This window comes from Pollicipes pollicipes, unplaced genomic scaffold (genome assembly GCF_011947565.3).
Source record: "Pollicipes pollicipes isolate AB1234 unplaced genomic scaffold, Ppol_2.1 Scaffold_1600;HRSCAF=1878_pilon_pilon_pilon, whole genome shotgun sequence".
Lineage (NCBI taxonomy): Eukaryota > Metazoa > Arthropoda > Thecostraca > Pollicipedomorpha > Pollicipedidae > Pollicipes > Pollicipes pollicipes.
Genome location: NW_023595962.1, coordinates 25,879,550 through 25,898,309, shown reverse-complemented (window position 1 = coordinate 25,898,309; position 18,760 = coordinate 25,879,550). Strand labels below are relative to the sequence as shown.

The 18,760-nt window shown below is 50.5% G+C and overlaps 2 protein-coding genes across 2 annotated transcripts in view; one reads left to right on the top strand and one right to left on the bottom strand.

Moving 5' to 3' along the window:
• Positions 1–18,760, bottom strand: part of LOC119089333 (uncharacterized) — a 66,230-nt gene that overhangs the window by 21,042 nt on the left and 26,428 nt on the right. The gene's annotated exons all lie outside the window — the stretch shown is intronic.
• On the top strand, positions 4,795–14,809 carry LOC119098514 (uncharacterized). Its single transcript, XM_037221502.1, has 4 exons — positions 4,795–4,863; positions 10,015–10,109; positions 13,067–13,230; positions 13,750–14,809. The coding sequence occupies exons 2-4, from the start codon at positions 10,049–10,051 to the stop codon at positions 13,942–13,944; spliced, it is 420 nt and encodes a 139-aa protein (XP_037077397.1). The 5' UTR covers positions 4,795–4,863; positions 10,015–10,048; the 3' UTR covers positions 13,945–14,809.

The following is an 18,760-nucleotide window of genomic DNA, read 5'->3' as shown; positions in this document are numbered from 1 at the left end:
CCGGCCTACGCTCTGTCTCTGGTCACCTGCCTGGTGGTCATGAGATGACAGTCAGAGGGGTTCTGTTGCAGGTGGTGCTGGCCTACGCTCTGTCTCTGGTCACCTGCCTGGTGGTCATGAGATGACAGTCAGAGGTGTTATGTTGCAGGTGGTGCTGGCCTACGTTCTGTCTCTGCTCGCCTGTCTGGTGGCCATGATGTGGCAGTCGGAAGTTGACCCGCGGGATTTCGCAGCCTCAGACGAGGCCAAGTTCCGAGTCAGCCCGAGGAAGATGATGGAGACCATCAGCACACCCGACATGATCGCTACGGTGAGTGATGCATGACATGATGTCTACGCTGAGTGACTCACGACATGATGGCTGCGATGAGTGACGCACAGCATGATGGCTACGGTGAGTGACGCACGGCATGATGGCTACGGTGAGTGACACACGGCATGATGGCTACGGTGAGTGACGCACGGCATGATGGCTACGGTGAGTGACGCACGGCATGACGGCTACGGTGAGTGACGCACGGCATGATGGCTACGGTGAGTGACGCACGACATGCTGGCCACGGTGAGTGCGCACGACATGATGGCTGCGGTGAGTGACGCACGACATGATGGCTACGGTGAGTGACGCACGACATGATGGCCACGGTGAGTGACGCAAGACATGATGGCTACGGTGAGTGACGCACGACATGATGGCTACGGTGAGTGACGCACGACATGATGGCTACGGTGAGTGACGCACGACATGATGGCTACGGTGAGTGACGCACGACATGATGGCCACGGTGAGTGACGCACGACATGATGGCTGCGGTGAGTGACGCACGACATGATGGCTACGGTGAGTGACGCACGGCATGATGGCTACGGTGAGTGATGCACGACATGATGGCTGCGGTGAGTGACGCACGACATGATGGCTACGGTGAGTGACGCATGACATGATGGCTACGGTGAGTGACGCACGACATGATGGCTACGGTGAGTGATGCACGACATGATGGCTACGGTGAGTGACGCACGCACCGACGGTGCCGCGTCTGCGCCAACGGAGCACGTTCCTCCCGCGATTCGCTGGAAAACCCAGCAGGGGCATCAGCCGTTTCCATCCAACTCTGTGACGGCCTCATCCAAAGCTTTGGTGAGCAGCCCAAGTATCATCATCTGCCCGCCCATAGCGGAAAGAATTCATCCCCTGATTGTTCTCACCAGCAAAACTATGTCACGCATTCCACGCATGGTTTAACACAGACTACCGATGGCTTGAAGTAGCAATTTCGTAATAATTGCATGTTCTCTTCTTGTCTTTAATTACCTCCGAATTGCCGTGAAGTGCTGTCTCAGACACACCTCCGTACACTTGGTCTACTTCGCCGTCATGATGAAGTAGTAATGCCCACTGTCCTTTCCATACGCAGTGGTTTTCATGGATCAAGAACGTGAAACAGATCGATCGAAGGCTACTGACCAAGGGCAAGAGGTATATTGGACAATACACCGTCGGTCCTTTGGGTAAGCCTCCGCCCGAATTTGTGGCGAGCGTGCAGCTGAAACCTTGAACAAGAGAATTGCTCATGATGCATGAACGTCCGAAGACGTGAGCCCTCCAATATCCACGACGTGCACAAGGAATAGCGGTGCATTCCAAGCGTTCTTGTTTGGCACAATTGCATCTCTTTACTCTACTGGCGCACATCTAATTGTTCTGTGGGCATGTCAATGGAGCCAAGCAACATGATTACTATAATACTGAACCAGGTTCATCCTGCTCTTTCTCCCTCCCTCTCTCTCCCTCTCTCTCTCTCTCTCTCTCTCTCTCTCCTCTCTCTCTCTCTCTCTCTCTCTCTCTCTCTCTCCCTCTCTCTTTCTCTCTCTCTCTCCTTGCCTCCTCATTTGTCACCGCCCCCGTGGCTTTACCAGATAAGTGATGCACTGATCTCGGAACACCATGCGCAGTATCATGGTCCCAGTCCTCTACATCTGATGGCGTTCTTCGTGAGCCTGATATTTTGATTGATTTTGTCGCTTGTCATTCTAGCTTGAAGCACGAATCATCAATGCTGATTGTCCTGAGCCTTTTCTGCCCTTGTCCTCTGGCCCTCGCAGAGAGTGACTGGCGATGGCCGGTGACCTTGACCTGTGACCTCTGACCTGTTAGCACGGCGCCGCTGATGGTCATCGATGAAGAATGGCTTGCAGCTAGTGACTAGTCGCCTATGGCCCACGATCCGTGACCCCTGTGACCCCTGTGACCCCCCGTGACCCGCCAGGCCCGTACCGGATACTGCTGACTGTAAAAGAGTACGAGCGAGGCCGGCTGCTGACAGTAGACGCCGACAGCTGGCTTCGACCCCGCCTCCAGCTGCAGGTCACGGACCTCAAGGACGGCGGCTGCTTTGTTCACCTGGGCATGACCTTCAACCGCACTTCGTCCCTCTTCCAGGTCTGAGCGCATCCAGAGGCTTCGACCTCCGGGATACCGGTACTCATACGTACTCAGTGCTGATCTTGGATCCGATCATACCCAATCCGTGCTGATCTTGGATCCGATGATACGTACTCCGTGCTGATCTTGGATCCGATGATACGTACTCCGTGCTGATCTTGGACCCGATTATACGTACTCCGTGCTGATCTTGGACCCGATCATACGTGCTCCGTGCTGATTTTGGACCCGATCATGCGTCTCTGATCTCTCGCCGCTGATCTCTGATCCCTGATCTTTGACCCTGCAGTATACGGTCGGCTGGGTCGGTCGCGTGATGACCAACAACCACTTCCGCCACTCGCTGTTCATGTTGCGCATGATGAGGACCGACGAGAACAGCTCACAGGAGCACCCCGACGATTTCCACGCCCTGGATGAGCTCAACGACCTCGAGGGCGTTGAGGTTAGCGACGAGGTCAAGATCGACCTGTCCGGGAAAATATGACGAGTCGTGGAGAAGAAGTGGAGTGGGGGATGCGAGGGGGCGAGCTGCGGGGAATGAGCTGGTGGCGGGGCGAGCTGCGGGGAATGAGCTATCAGGTAAGCTATTAGGAGTTCATAGATGTAAGGAGAGAGGGAGAGAGAGAAAAAAAAGATAGGGAGAGAAAAGGAGAGAGACCCTCTTTCCTATGGTTTCAGGCGATGCAAGTGCACGGATGACCATACATCAGGCCTTGGGGGCGTTAGGTGCCAGTGGCTGGTGGACAGCAGGTTAGAATGTACAGCGCAGTGAACTGTTAATCCTCAACAGCCCATCAGGCATAACACTTCACAGACGCTATGGCGAGCAGTGCAATTAATTAATCATTCAGCAAAAAGCCTGCATCAATACTGGTTGGGAAATTCTCCAAACGCGTTAGAGTACAAATAGTCTTTGGCCGTGTTTGGTGGTGGGTGCTGGCTTGATGACCCCAGACTATCAACTCAATGACGTCGCGCATGCCGTCAAGGAGAACAATGCCGCATTCACTTGAGGGTCGCATGAGTACCTGTCGGGCAACTCAACACCTTAATGGCCGAGCAGGCGTCTGCTCTGCTCTCTACTGATTCCGGTCGCGGATTGCTGTGCCGTGAGCATTCTGATATAAGTACTTAGTCACAACAACTGTGTGCCGTGAGCATGCTGATATGGGTACTTAGTCACAGCAACTGTGTGCCATGAGCATTCTGATATAAGTACTTAGTCACAACAACCGTGTGCCGTGAGCATTCTGATACGAGTACTTAATCATAACAACTGTGCTGTTTAGTTTGCCTCTGTCCTGGGCATGGTTGCTATCATGTCAATCTCGTGTGCTCAAGTACTGACCTGGGTAGCACCCACAGTCTGATGTCACAGACTGAACGCTCCGCGATGCTCCGACACACCCAGGTCAAGCGGGAAAGTGATACTTTAACCTTTGTCTGGTGATGAATGATCCGAAGTAACGCTGTTGACAGGATTCTAAGGCCTTTTTGGTTTTGTTAAGCTTTTGTTTATCAACATGTATGGTTAGCTGTGTAGCTTAACGCGATGATCATCCCCTCTGTGAGCTTCTCTGGGGCCTTCACCTTTCTATTTGTACATTTGTATGCGCGCCGTGTGAATAAACTGCAATCGAACATTGCGCCCGGGCTTTTGCCACTTTAGAGACAGGGAGAGAGAGCGAGGGAGAGGACGTGATGTAGCTGTCCAACAACAGTGCGCGCTGCTCCGTTATGTCCAACATTGCAATCGTCTTTTCTAACGGCCACCTATACCATACATGGTGTGTGATACCGTCGCTTGACGTGGAAATGGTCTAAGCACTAGCTTAAAAACAAAATCGAGCCATCAGGTCCAGTCGATCATCTCCGAATACGTGAGCGCGTAGCCAACTACCAAAACCCCGATTACCTCGGCCCTAGTTCGGCAAGGCAGGAAACATTATGATGCGAACATTATCGATAATTACGTTATGACTACCCACGAGCGCCAGTATTCATGGTATACAGCGTGAAGAGACGCACCACCAGCGACAGCGACAGCGACACCGTTCGACACCTCGTCAGAGGCGCAGAACGGTGTCTGAGCTGGCCCGGTCACTGCATACAGCTATCCCACAACGATCGTCCCGCGCCGACGACGGCAGCGCCCGCTTCAACAAACACGCGTCCAAATCCGTGCAAGGTACGCCGATCGACCGGTGCCGCAGGGGCGAACCGCCGCCGGCCCCGCGCGGCGCCGTGGCCTCTACGGTGACGACCCTCGGCGGGCGTCACGGGTCGGGCTGATTATCCGAGGAATGGCCCGGCCACGACACGCGAGCCGGTCAGTTGCCCGGGGCTATAGGACGGGGCGGCGGGGCTGGGAGTCAGCAGGTGTCTCCGCTCCTCCGGTGCTGGTCTTCTGCACGGTGAGTAATGGTAGACGGTGATTTGGTGTCAGAAGAGGTCAGGTATGCGATTACCTGAGGTCATGTTAGGTCAGCTAGGCGGTAGCCTGAGGTCAGGTGAGGTCAGGTAGGTAGTGACCCGAGGTCAGATGTGGTCAGGTATGAGGTGACCTGAGGCCAGATTAGATTACGAAAATGGTGACCTGAGGTCATGTGAGGTCAGGTAGCCGGTGACTTGAGGTCAGATGTTCAGGAATTGGCCGCTGATAGAGCCTGATGGGCTGAGATAAAACCGATCGCGCCGCAAACATGCCCCGGGTTAAAAAGTTGCCGTCATGTTTGCTATTTTGAAAAGCTGAGAACGACGGCAAACCCTCCGCAGGTGCCGGCTTTGACATAGAAAATCACAGGACCAAACACACGCACACGCACAGACATACAATATTTTTCCACAGTAGACGTCTCTCTCCTTTCCTCCGTGTGCCCCGTTGGCGGCGTGCCGCGCCTGTCGGCCGAGAGGAGGGCTCGAGGCCGCCCCGATCATAAGTCCCATCGCAGCACGTTCACACCCCCTGGAGCGGGAGGTACCCTACGATGGATGCAGTTCATGGTAGGCCAGCGTTCCCCACCTCTTACCGCCCTCCTTAAACCCACAGACCACTCGTGCAGCGGTCGCTCAGGGCCAATAGCTCTGTGCACCAAACCAGAGCACTATAGGTGTCACGACTATTCTGGGTCACCCCGCTCTAGACAGCGCTCTTGTTTTATAAACCTCCATTATTTTTATGATGCATTTAAAACAGACAAATCCTTGCCATTTTCAGTTCCACGGCTGAAGGAGGCACAGATTTGCAGAGTTAAAAAATAATTAAACTGTTAAATACAATTTGCATTCTGTCACCCGCAGAAAACGTTGTTTTGTTCCCGCTCGGGCCAGCAGACGTCTTACCAGTGATTGCAACGTTATCACGTTTTGTTTAAAGGAAATCTTTCACATTCGAAGATTTTAAAGCGTGCATCAAACATGAACTAAGTTCACTTCCACCTATCGGCACGCTTTTGAATGGAAAAGGCTGCTCTAGGCAACACAATTTATCTGTTTCATACAAACGCTGGTCAATACCTCATTGCTTAATTATGTCACGGCATCTTGCACATATTTGATTGAGAGCCACTTGACGACCGTTTTATCTGGAAATCCTGCTCACGAATGCCAGATGTAACAGACCTGACAGCTGCAAACTTATTGGCCTTGATCGCCGCATGGCTAATGAAATGGCAGGATTCGAATGACGTCATTATGGCGTCATGCATGCCAGGGTGTCCTTCAAATAGTTTTCCCAAAATAATCCGCGCATATTCGCGGGCGTGTATCTCAGAAACTAGATGGCTTAGGTCTTAAAAAGGTCAGGGCTTTTCAAACTCCATGCATATAAGGAACACTCCGTTTAATGTCGGTGCTGAAAGGGTAGAGTTTTGTGAAGAAAAAAGCCAATAATCTGGCTTAAAATCCTGCTAAAAAGGAAATACATGTTGAAGTATTAAACACGTTTCGGCGCCTGGGATTTCATCCATGAATCCTTCAGGACACAGCCGACACTGCTCGATCACGCTTCCTTGCTTGGAGCCTCGTGACGTACGGCAAGCATGTTCCTCCATGGTTCGAATGAATATTTAAATGGTGCCTTCCACAGCTGTGATCCCCGACACACTTTCCTTGTAATTATATTCACAATGGGACTATGATGCAAATCAGGCGGATGCACTCCCGTTCGCATTGCCGTTCACACATAGCATTAGCATACCTTTAAGCCATCCTTCTCAGGCAAACCAATGCCGTGCCTGCAAGGAGTTGAATGAGTCCTCGAGGTTATCCGGTCGCGGTGAGTGAGCTGTTTGGGAGCGAGACGGTCTTGATGGCTGATGGCTTCTCCCAAACAGTTGCTTCTGCTGGTCCGTGCTGGTCAGGGAATCCCATTACCAGGTTTTGACATTAGAACTGCAGGCAAGATAGCCCATCACAGTACGCATACGGCGAAGGATGGAAGTGGTAGCAGCGTCTGAAATCCTGCCCGTGTCGTTTGAAACAAGTAGCTGTTGTATACATTTGGACGACGCAGGTGTGTCTATGAGCGGGTATGTACAGCGGGCAGAGGTATGCGGCTACGGGCACTCAGCTTTTGTTTCTGCGTTAAAAACCCAATGCGTGCTCGAAAGTGGTCTTTTCACATGAGAAGCTATTAGGTCTTACAGCACCTCCTAGGTGGCACACTGGTGTAGCGATCTTTGGAATGACGTCTAGAGAGAGCTCCAACAGCTGTTTTTTTCTGAACTAACGTATGAATGGCGTGGCGTAGCCTTGCTAAGCTCTGTAGGGCTGTGGGTAATACAATAGCCAATCTTTCCATCATAACAAGTAGACATCCTTGTAAGGTTTCTTAGCTGACCAGCAGGCTTTACACAGACCATGTCTGTCAGGGAAGGCAGTTAAGCGAATTGTTTTTCTTAAACAATCGTACTGCTGAAATTAGGTTTCACAGCTAGTTCTCGGTCAGAATTAGACTCTGGTTTCTAGTCAGGTATTGGACGATTGGTTAAGTATGAATGTCAGATTAAGTTCAAGACCAAGCCGATTTTTTTATTGAAAAACTTACTGCATGCCGTACGTTTTGTTGCTCATATCAAATTCATAGATGACAACGCAACAAAGCTTTCGTATTTTGTTTGCATGCGGGTCAGATGGGGTCACTGATCTAAAATGACCTTGATCAACCTATTGCTTTGGAGTGCATGCCACAAATGGTAGCACTTGGCACCGGCTGCTAATTCAAACATCCAAATTGTTTCGAAGGATTTGGGCGCCTTTTACCTTGTAAAGGTCGTCTGTGGTCACTGATGTGATGCGAATGCTAGCGACCCTTTTAAAAGGAGAATTATGGGAAAGCTGGCAGCATGAGAGGTCTGAATGCACTTTAAATACCAATCTGGAATATGACCTTGTTTTGCCTTATTTGACCTGAATGCAACCTAAGCGCCTTAAAGTATGACACAGGTAAATCACAGAGATCCCTACCTATCTTGTGAATGTGGTGCTCCTGACTTTCATGACTGCCTTGAATCTCAGGGTGCGGGGGGCGCCAATCGGTCTCCCCCACCGCTCGAGCGTGACGTATTGAATCGGTCACCAGGAGGACGCGTTTTAACACGCACTCGGGTGGGGGCGGTTTTACATTCCGAAGCTTTTTCAAATTCATTTTCGAACGGCCGCTTAGCCATGTCAAATTTTCCATCGTTATAGAGCATTGCCTGGTGTCAAAAATGTAGATGTACCTTGTAAGGTTGCTGATTTATGGCAGGTCAAAGTCAGGCCATGGATTCAGCGAAGGCAATCTCCAGGGAATCATTCAATCAGGTGCAACCACGGAGTGTTAAGGCAACACAACAGTTGAATAAGCTATGACCTAGGTCCCGGTAAGAACGTCAGACAAAGGTCAAAACAAACCTGCGAAAAGTTTGCTTTTTAGGGTCGTTTATTGTGCTCATTTTTGATATGGCAATAACGAGGAAAGCTTCATTCATCTTCCATGGACTTCTGGAAGGTCAGGAAAAGTCACTGACCTAAAATAACCCAGGTCAGTATTTGGTGTGATAGGAACATATCGCCTAGCATAAGCCCTGATGTTTATTCAAATGCAAAAATCAGTGCAATCTTGTATCATTTTGCTCACCATGAACATCTTGAAGCCAAACAGTCATTGGCTTTAAATGAGAACCAGTGGCACTTTACTTAGCACGAGTATCCAGGCTCACAGCGGTCGCATGCGGTTTGGGACACTTTAGGTGCCACTTTGGAGTTTGTCGTTGCTTGACCTTATTTAACTAGAAGGCCATGATCTAGGAGCCTCAAAGTTTGACACTAATGAGTTCGCATACAGCAAATACAAAATATACACCCTGTAAATTTGGCATTTCTAGCCGTCTTAATTTTGAGATCTCGGGAGGTCAAAATGACCCCCCTACGAAAGAACGGTACTCAACCGGCCACTAGGGCGCGTGTTAAATCATACCGGCTTTCTTGAATCGGTGTAATCTTCTTGTTCGTGGTCGCTCAGCTCCAAAGGAGAATAACCCGATTTGAAAAGGTGACAACAGTTCAAAGCTATAAATGAAACAGTTGGATCTAAGTTTATGACGTCCGTGGGAGCCTAAATATCAGCATGCTCGCCGAACGATGTTACGAAGAACAACAAAACTAGATTGCCATCCAACTTTTGAAACTCAGGGTTTGCTTTGCTCACAGCGTTCATAACGGACGCATTGGGCGCCCATCTGGTCACCATTCGCATCTCCACGACATATCCAACGGCTAAATATCGATTTTAAACCATACGATTATGACTGTTGCTGGCATTGCCATGGCACGCACCGGCAACCGTTCACTCCAAAGGGTAGCTAATTACGCCCAAGAGCGCACTCAAAACTATACCTTAAATATGTCACCTTTTAATCTTAGGAATAGGGAACAGCTTAACTATTCGCACTTAGGCGATGCGTCTTTCATCGCGTCGCTAGTCCAACTGCGAATGGAACCGTTTTTTATGTCATGAATCCTTTTACTCACAATCTCTTTGCACCAATCGATCCCTTTACGCCGGATTTGTTGCTAAGTGATAGGCCTACAATCATCCGCAAAACCTCAGCGCGCCATCATTTGGCCTCTGAAAGTCACCGCCTGGCTCCTCTGATACCACAGTCAGTACCAAGGCCAGCATCGTGCGCAGGCAACCGTCTCTGGCCGGCCGCCTGTGGCCCGCCGGGGCGTCGCGTGCACCACCGCCTCAGGGCATCGAGCGACCATCCTGGACACGTGACCCGCCTCGGGCGCGCAGACACGCGACCGCGCCGGAGCCAGTGGCGAGTCCAGGCGCGGCGAGGAGGCGGCTGCAGGGGCGGACACAGGCATACACGTCCTGTTAACTCTGTATGATGGAAGATGTGACGCTCGATGGTGGCTATTTGGCACAGACATCGACTGTAAAATTAATTATATAACCTAACAGTTGCAAAGCTAAAACGGATACCAAAGGCAAAGAGCAAATCACACTGCGTCGTAATGGTTGCCGTCTGGAGCAAAGTCGCGTCCGTTCAATATGCACTATTGTTGTTCCACAGCATCTCCAGCATCGGCTGCCCCAGGTGGATCAGCATGCGCGCCCTCTTGGCCATCCTGTGCCAGCTGGCGACGCTGACGATCGCTCAGGACCGTGGTGAGTTTGCTTGGTCCGCCAGGGGCTCAGCTGGGCGCAGGATCATGCGGACCATAGCTATAACCGGACCGGAGGGCCTCAGCTGGGCGCAGGGCCATGCGGACCACAGCTATAACCGGACCGGCGGGCCTCAGCTGGGCGCAGGGCCATGCGGACCACAGCTATAACCGGACCGGAGGGCCTCAGCTGGGCGCAAGGCCATGCGGACCACAGCTATAACCGGACTGACAACACGGAATGTCGTATCAGCTGTCCTGTCCGGGAGGTGCAGCTGCTGCCCCTGCCGGCCATCCGTTCGCCGTCGCCGATGTCTTACGGGAGCCTGGCTGGGCGGCACCAGAGCCCCCTCCCCACCCCATTCCTCGCTTGACACCTTCTCTGTAGCTCAGCTGCAGCTCTCTGTAGCTCATCTGTAGCTCAACTGCAGCTTAGCTGTAGTTCCCTGATGCTCTCTGTAGCTCAACGCTGTAGCTTCATATAGCACAACTGAAGATCTTTGTAGCTCAGCTGTATCTCAGCTGTAGCTTTCTGTAGCTCTGTGTAGCTCAATGCATGGAGTGAAGCGTGCCGAATTCGTGGTAGACGCTTGGATTTACCTGCCAGAAACTGTGTCGTGTCAAAAAAGCTTTTGTTTCTTCCTAAAGATGCACGACATCGCTTTCCAAAACAAAAGTTTGTAGAAAGGGGGTCTGGCTTACCAGGTACGCCGGTTTTTGGGCGTACGTTTTTCGTCAGTTAGGCTAAAAATTCACTGAATTATTTGAGCAGTTAGGTGAAAACGCTATAACCATACTCAGCTGGCAGACATGCCGACATCCCTGCAGGTCCTATGCTAAACAAAGATGGATGTAACGGAGATGGTACAGCAGGCGTATAGCTTAAAATATTAACTACAGTTAGCTCTACAACCATAACCCGCGATTGAAAACAAAAATGAACGGAACATGCCATCTGAAACAGGCTTCTCGTATCAAAGATGACCAAACGTGTCACGTGGTCATGCCATTTGATTTCGCTGTGGAGCCAGTAAACATACATTCTCAGTACATGTGTATAGCCTTTGCTAATCGGCCCAGTTAGCGAAATCTAAAAACCGATATTAGCAAAATTATCGGCTAACACGTTGCCACGCGTTTGACCTTTTGAAAGTTGGTGCCGACCCCAGCAAGTACAATCACTAGGACATGACATCCGCTGGGACATACCATTCACTGTGAAACGATATTCACGAGACATGGCATGTGCCGGGAAATGACGTGCACGGGGACGCGATAGTCACCATTCAGTGCTTCAGGAAGACAACAGTTGGCATTTCGTTAACGATCAAAGCTGAAAAGAACCATATTGGTTGTACACGGCATACTGGTTGTATGTAGGTGAGATAACCTACTCCCTGGGTTTAGCATACACGTAGGGTGGCATACTCCCTGCGTTGATAGCATTGGTTAACTCACTTTGCACCTGTTTAGTCGCATTATCGGAATACAGTGTAGTTGACACGTGATTACTCTGTCTACTGGGTCCTTGTTAAGCATCTTTGGTGTTCTAAACGGAGTGCCCCACATTTGGATGGGGTTTGGAACTGAAATGGTCAGCTTGAACCCCATTTGGTGCAGTTCACAGCCCTGCCCTTCTAAAGACCTAAGCCCCCTCTTGTTTCTGGACCATGCGCCCGTTAAGGTGTGCACACCATTTTGTGCAAGCTATTTCAAGGTCGCACGGTCATCCGTGACGCCATAATAACTTAATTTAAATCCTGCCAATCCATTGGCCATGCGCCGATCGACACAGATCAGATATAGTTGTGGATATCTACATAGCATATCTGGCGTTCGCGAGTACGATTTGCATATTTAAGGGCCGCTAATGGACTCTCAAACAATGTTGTGCAATGTGCGATGACGCAAACAACAAAAGACGCATCAGGGGCATATTTACTAGGCAGAGCAAGTGTAATGTCTAGAACAGTTTGTTCCAGCTAAAAGTATGATGTAGTATGGTTATAAATGAGCTTATTTTATCATAACTGGAGCTCGCTTCAATATTGGCAAACGTGGAACGCCCCCTTTAAGGACATAACAACAAAACTCTGCAAGTAATTCCGGGCTTAAAAAGTCAATTAGTGTCTCATTAGGCATTAACCTAGTTCCCATCATTAAACACTCGCTCAAAGTCAATTACTGTCTCATTAGGCATTAACCCTGCTTCCATGATTCAACATTCCCTCAAGACCATGCCACAAACTTTTTTGTGACTGCTGGATCTTCCATAGTGCCATAACAAACTTGAGCTATTTTATTTTTGTTGTTGAAAATTACCTTCCTTCGACATGCCAGAAAGTACCGGTTTAAGCAACGTTATCGAACGAAATCGATGTTGCTAATATGAGAAAGTTTGACGTGACGAATCGGTGCTCATGCCCATGGCAAATGCTCGAAAACAACAAAAACGGTCTCAGGATGCTCACAGTCAAATGCTGAACCCTTTCTTTCTCACACCAAGTACACAATTTCCAGTCCGATGTCCTAGGTTGGCCAATCAAAAACATCTTGCACTGGCGTCTAATGATGTAGTTGAGCAGGCGAAGGTGCACTAGGACTCCATCATAACCTACATCATGCACTACATCATGACCTTCATCATGCACTACACCATGACCCACCCAATTGGGCTCTCACATGCTTAACTTTCTAGCTGACCGGACCGACCGACCGACGAAATGAGAAAACCGCTTGTCCAGCGGAAGTAATCGCTTTCGCCTGCCGGCCGCGCATAAGGCATTTTGGATAAACATTAGTAACCTCGACTTCTTGTGGGAGATGTCCTCTCGAAATCTCCGGGTCTGATAGAGCATCGACCCGGGGCGATTCTCCTGACCCGACCTGACTTGTTCTCTGTCCGGCACCTTACCAGATTTGTGCGGCATCTGACCGGCGTCCTGCCCACGTGTGCCGCAGAGTATAAGATCTGGGATGCCAGCTACGGCAACCTCATCTGCTTCAGCTGCTCGCTGGACTTCCGCTGGAAGCGCTTCAACGGACGCGATCCCTGCTTAGGGCTGTACGAGCCGCTGAACAAAACCAACCTGGTGCGCTGCGGGCAGAACGAGATCTTCTGCAAGGTAAGAGGTCACGGGGAGCGACGACCGTGGCCAGGCTGGAGTAGCGGAGCCACTGGAGCGCGTGACAACCCCTTGGTTGGGGTCAAGCAAGTGGGTGTTGCTGCGCTGCTGTGATTACAACTTCCAGCTGCGGGTACTGACTATGAAGGTCGCTTTGTTGGCGTGGCAATTTCACCTGTTGATGCTTAGAACGTGGCCGATGTGGACATGTTCTTTATTTCTCGAACATGTCTCACCATTCCAGCTAAATCGTATGTGTGGTTGAGTGCTTTGTGTAGAGTGCGAGCACCAAAGTGAACGCGGAAGATCATGGCAGGACTCTTGGGTGTGTGCTCCAGGGAACTAGCTTTCTGACGGCTAACGGTGTGTTGCCAACTGTGCGTACGTTTGCGTGTTTCAGGACTTTCTGACGGCTGACGGCGTGATGCCAGATGTGCATTTGTCTGCGTGTTTCAGGAGAACTTCCTGACGGCTAAAGGCGCGCTGTCGACTCCGAGTGTGTATGTCTGCGTGTTTCAGGAGGACTTTCTGACGGGCAACGGGGTACTGTGGACCGTGCACCGCCAGTGCACGGCCATCTGCTACGCCGGGTGCCGCCCGCGCGGGTTCGGCATCACCCACACCACCTGCACGCGCTGCTGCACCAAGCACGGCTGCAACTCCAGCCCGCCCGACCAGCTAGGCAGCGGTTACCAATCCAAGAAGCGCAACTAGCGGCGACGCCGCACCGTTGTCGCCGCTGCGGTCTTGCGAAAATGTTTGTGTGGGTTCCCGGTAGGTTTTGCGAGGTTTCTGCGCGTTTGCGAGGCGTCGTTGTTTTTGGGGAAGGTTGAACCCGGCCTTACATGGGCGGTTATGCGCCAACGCAGGTTTTGCCGCTGTTGTATGCGCCATTGTTTCGGAGTTTTCCATTGGCACGTGCGATGCTCGAGCGGTGCGCCGCCGATGTGCGGTCGTTGCTCTCTGACAGCTGTCGCTCCGGGCCGGCGACAGCGCGACTGGCTGGTGCTTCAATGTGTGGACTCAGCAAAACTCTGACCAAACTTAAAGTCGGTGATTATCGACCCGGAAACGCCCAGCGGATGTCTGAATCGACCCGGAAACACCCAGCGAATGTCTGAATCGACCCGGAAACATTCAGCGGATGCCTGAAGCGTGGGCGTGCTCGTGAAAATCGTCGGAAGACACAATGCTGGACGCAGTGGTTGGGACCAGATGTGTCGAGCATGGCAAAGGCTGACCGCAGACGCTGTGAACGCGTGTTTTGTCAGGTCACGCGCTGCGACTGGCAGGCGGACATGCGGGTGGAACAAGGACATGTCTAAACAAGTCGTGCTGAGACATGCGAACTGGGGTCATATCGTTGTTGTTGGCCGTACCTGGACCGGACGCAAATTGTCTGCACGTGACGCAGGAGCATGACGTCCAGCCTGACATCATGACTCATGACGTTGAGCTTGACATCGTGACTTATGGCGTCGAGCTTGGCATCATAACTCATGGCGTGAAGCCAGCACTGTCAAGAGATGGCGGTGTTTTGGAGAAGGACGTTTAATATTCCTGTACTGTTTATAAATATACCTATGCATATATATATATATATATATATATATATATATATATATATATATATATATATATATATATAGGTATATTTGTATATGTATAGGCAAATATATATATATATATATGTATATATATATATATATATATATATATATATATATATGTATAGCTATATATATATGTATATATATATATATATATATATATATATATATATATATATATATATATATAAGCAGATCTCCTTATCCTCCGAATCACCCAGCGTTCAGCTTTATTAATATTCTCACCTTGAAACTTGTGGTAGTTAGCTATGCCCCCCTTATCATGTTGTCATCATTACTTCAATGTTGATGGGCCATGTCGAAGCATCTTGATCTAAACAAAAGTCAGTGTAATATGGGCCATGTTGATGGGCCATGTCGAAGCATCTTGATCTAAATAAAAGCCAATGTAATATGGGACATGTTGATGGGACATGTCGAAGCATCTTGATCTAAATAAAAGCCAATGTATATGAAGGCTTATGTCAGACACAATATCAGAATACACATGCACCGAACCTCTTCCCCAACTGCATGCGGTAAATTCATTAAAAGAAGGCAGCAAGCACGCAGCTTTTGGAAACATTCGATCCGCTGGTCTCGAGCCTGCTGACCGGACACCACGCGCCACCGCTGGCAGTCCCAATGCTGGACCAGGTCGCAGTCGGTGCCACCGCCACTCGGACAGACAAGTGCGTTGCTGTTACAGTCAGGATCTCGAACAACGAGACTATTTGTTGGATGTCAGATTGCGATGATCCCATCGCACGGGATTCACGCAAGCTCGCGCCACCAAAGGCCTGTAGACAAAGTCTCGCAACACCAAGGGCCCGCAGACAAAGGCTTGCGTCACTGAAGGCCTGCAGACAAAGGCTCACGTTACTAAAGGCCTGCAGACAAAGGCTCGCATCGCGAAGGACCTGAAGACAAAGGCTCGTGCCACCAAAAGCCTACAGACAAAGCCTCATGTCAATAAAGGCCTGCAGACAAAAGCTCACATCACCATGGACCTGTAGACAAAGACTCGTGCCTCCAAAGGCCTGCAGACAAAAGCTCACGCCACAAAAGGCCTGCAGACAAAGGCTCACACCACTTAAGGCCTGCAGACAGAGGCTCGCGTCACCAAGGACCTGCAGACAAAGGCTCGTGCCACCGAAGGCCTGCAGACAAAGGTCACGCCACTAAGGGCCTGCAGACAGAGGCTCGCGTCACCAAAGGCCTGCAGACAGCGGACCACCGGTCGCAGTGCCGCTCGACTGCCAGCTTCCGACGCTGGAGTCCGAGTGCAGCACGTGCTCGAGCTGCTTGAAAGGTAGTGCTCGACATTTGAAAATACTGAAGCAAGCTCCCGATGTCCTGAAATAGGCTCAGTTGTGACTATTGGTATGCTTCTGAGTAGAAAATACTGCTCTATATGACACGCTTTATCTATTTAGTAAATATGCCCCTCAACGCGTCGTTTTTTTATCGCCTTATGGAACATGTGTAGGGTGTTGTGGTGCCGCCAGACTTGCCGCAAGAAATTGCCTTCCCGCATGTATTAAAACATTCGTGTAGTGAAGCATGACCAATCTAAAACTATTGCAGGTCACACTACGTGTGGATTACCGACTACGCCGGCACAAAGTCACCAGCGTGTCCGACTGGTCGTGTAGATCCGTAAAATCATCGCCGTCTGTCAGACTGGAGGACGGCCGAACACAGAGGCGTAGTTTCGCGAGATGAATTCAGAGAAGGGGCTGAACAGCGAAAAAAGGCTCTGCCTTACCCGCAAAAAGCTACAAACTCCGAGCTCCTACCCGGATTTGGGCCTATCTTTTCTCGAAGTTGTGCGGCAGTTGGCAAAGTGCCGTTTCATCTCGCATAAATGTTCTGCTTGATGTGCACTGCAGGAACGCAGCCAGAATTTTGACGATGGGGTGGGATGGGCATGGGGATAAATGGTCAACGAAATGCTCTCTGATGGCGAAAGGCCTGTGAAAAGAAAGTTGAAAAAGCTTTGCAGTACGTGGCCAAGCCATGTTTGTATGAAAATTATTCAACATTGAGTCAAAATTGATAAATGACGATGTTATGTACTTAAGATTTGAGCATGCGTGCTGGCAATTTTTAGCAGCACAAACCTCCACAGTCGGCGCTGCAGTCTCTGCAGGCCGCGCGGCATCGGCCTCGCCCCGACACCGCGGCTAACACTCAGCAAAAATGATGATGCGTCTAAAATAAGCATCTTTGAGCCCGCTAGAGCATCAATCTGTACGTTTGGAACATAGTCAGTGCGTCATAAGCTTCACCTGTGCGACATTTTGATCTAAAGTAAGAACGCACCAGCCTTTACAGCACCGCGAATTTATGGTGGAATCTGGTAAGAGTCAACATCTATGATCTATAACTTTTAGTGTTGCTGTTACTGTAAATCTGCAGAGAACATCCTCAAAATTAACGAGAAAAGATTATTTAACGATGTTATTAAAATCTATTATTTAACTCATTATTTAACGAGACTCCATTCAGCGATTCTCCTCTCTTACCCAACTTACTTTCCGGTCCCTACAACTTCGACATGAGACGGGGCGAAATGCAGAGAGGAACCCGTTTGTTCGTGCTTTTTTCGTGGTAGGTTGAGTCGTGTTTGGCTAATCAGCTACTCCGTCCAGCTGATTTTGCGCAACTACACCCCTGTGCCGGGTTATTTCTCAGTTTGAGAGCAGGCGATCGTCTTACAGATCCATCCTACCAATCGGACATGCACGTGACTTCGTGCCTGTGCGCAGTCCATGATCAATCCGTAGCGTGGTATGCAGTAGTTTTAGATAGTTTCACCATGCCCGTGGTGTATTCTCGGATGGTCATGCTCAACTACACCACTGATTCAATATACGCTGTCACCCTGGCACTCACTTGGTAGTACTTCAAACCTACCGAGAGATGGCAGCACGTGGTTGAAGTTTTAGCGGAGCCGAATATCGTTGTGTGCTCGTGCTTTAGCCCTCTCCATGCATATCCATCCGTGGGTTTAAGAAGTTTACTTACATTCACATGCTCGGTTACGGCCAAAGTTAATTCGACGACAAGTCGCGTTTCGGTAATATCTAGGTAAATGTATAACTTCCCGCATGATGTAGTCCAACGCATAATTCAGCACCTTGCGTAGCATATGCAACATTAGTTGACAGCCAGTTGACGGCCTCGATATATGGAAATTGTGCGCACGAATGCCAGATATGAGCAACTTGACAATTATGTTTGCTTGACCTTGAACGTCGGGTAACCAGTGGATTGCCAAAATTTGAATGACTTCATTATGGCTACGTGCATGCTCGGGTAACCTTGGACATTCGCTACGAGACTGTATGCACATCTTGACGGGCGCGTAGCTCAGGATTTAGAGGGTTTTGGGTTTTAAGAAGGACAAGACTGTGAACTGCACCAGATGGTCTTCAAAATGGCTATTTCAGTTCAAAACCCCATACAAATGTGGACAAAAACCCCATACACTCTCTTTAAGAACCACAACAGCTGGCAAGCGTCGGTGAATACCTCATAAATGCCTCCACGCCAGCGGCGGACCGCACCCGGCAGGTGACGCCAGCGGCGGACCGCACCCGGCAGGTGACATCAGCGGCGGACCGCACCCGGCAGGTGACGCCAGCGGCGAACCGCACCCGGCAGGTGACGCCAGCGGCGAACCGCACCCGGCAGGTGACGCCAGCGGCGGACCGCACCCGGCAGGTGACATCAGCGGCGGACCGCACCCGGCAGGTGACGCCAGCGGCGAACCGCACCCGGCAGGTGACGCCAGCGGCGAACCGCACCCGGCAGGTGACGCCAGCGGCGGACCGCACCCGGCAGGTGACACCAGCGGCGGACCGCACCCGGCAGGTGACGCCAGCGGCGGACCGCACCCGACAGGCGACGCCAGC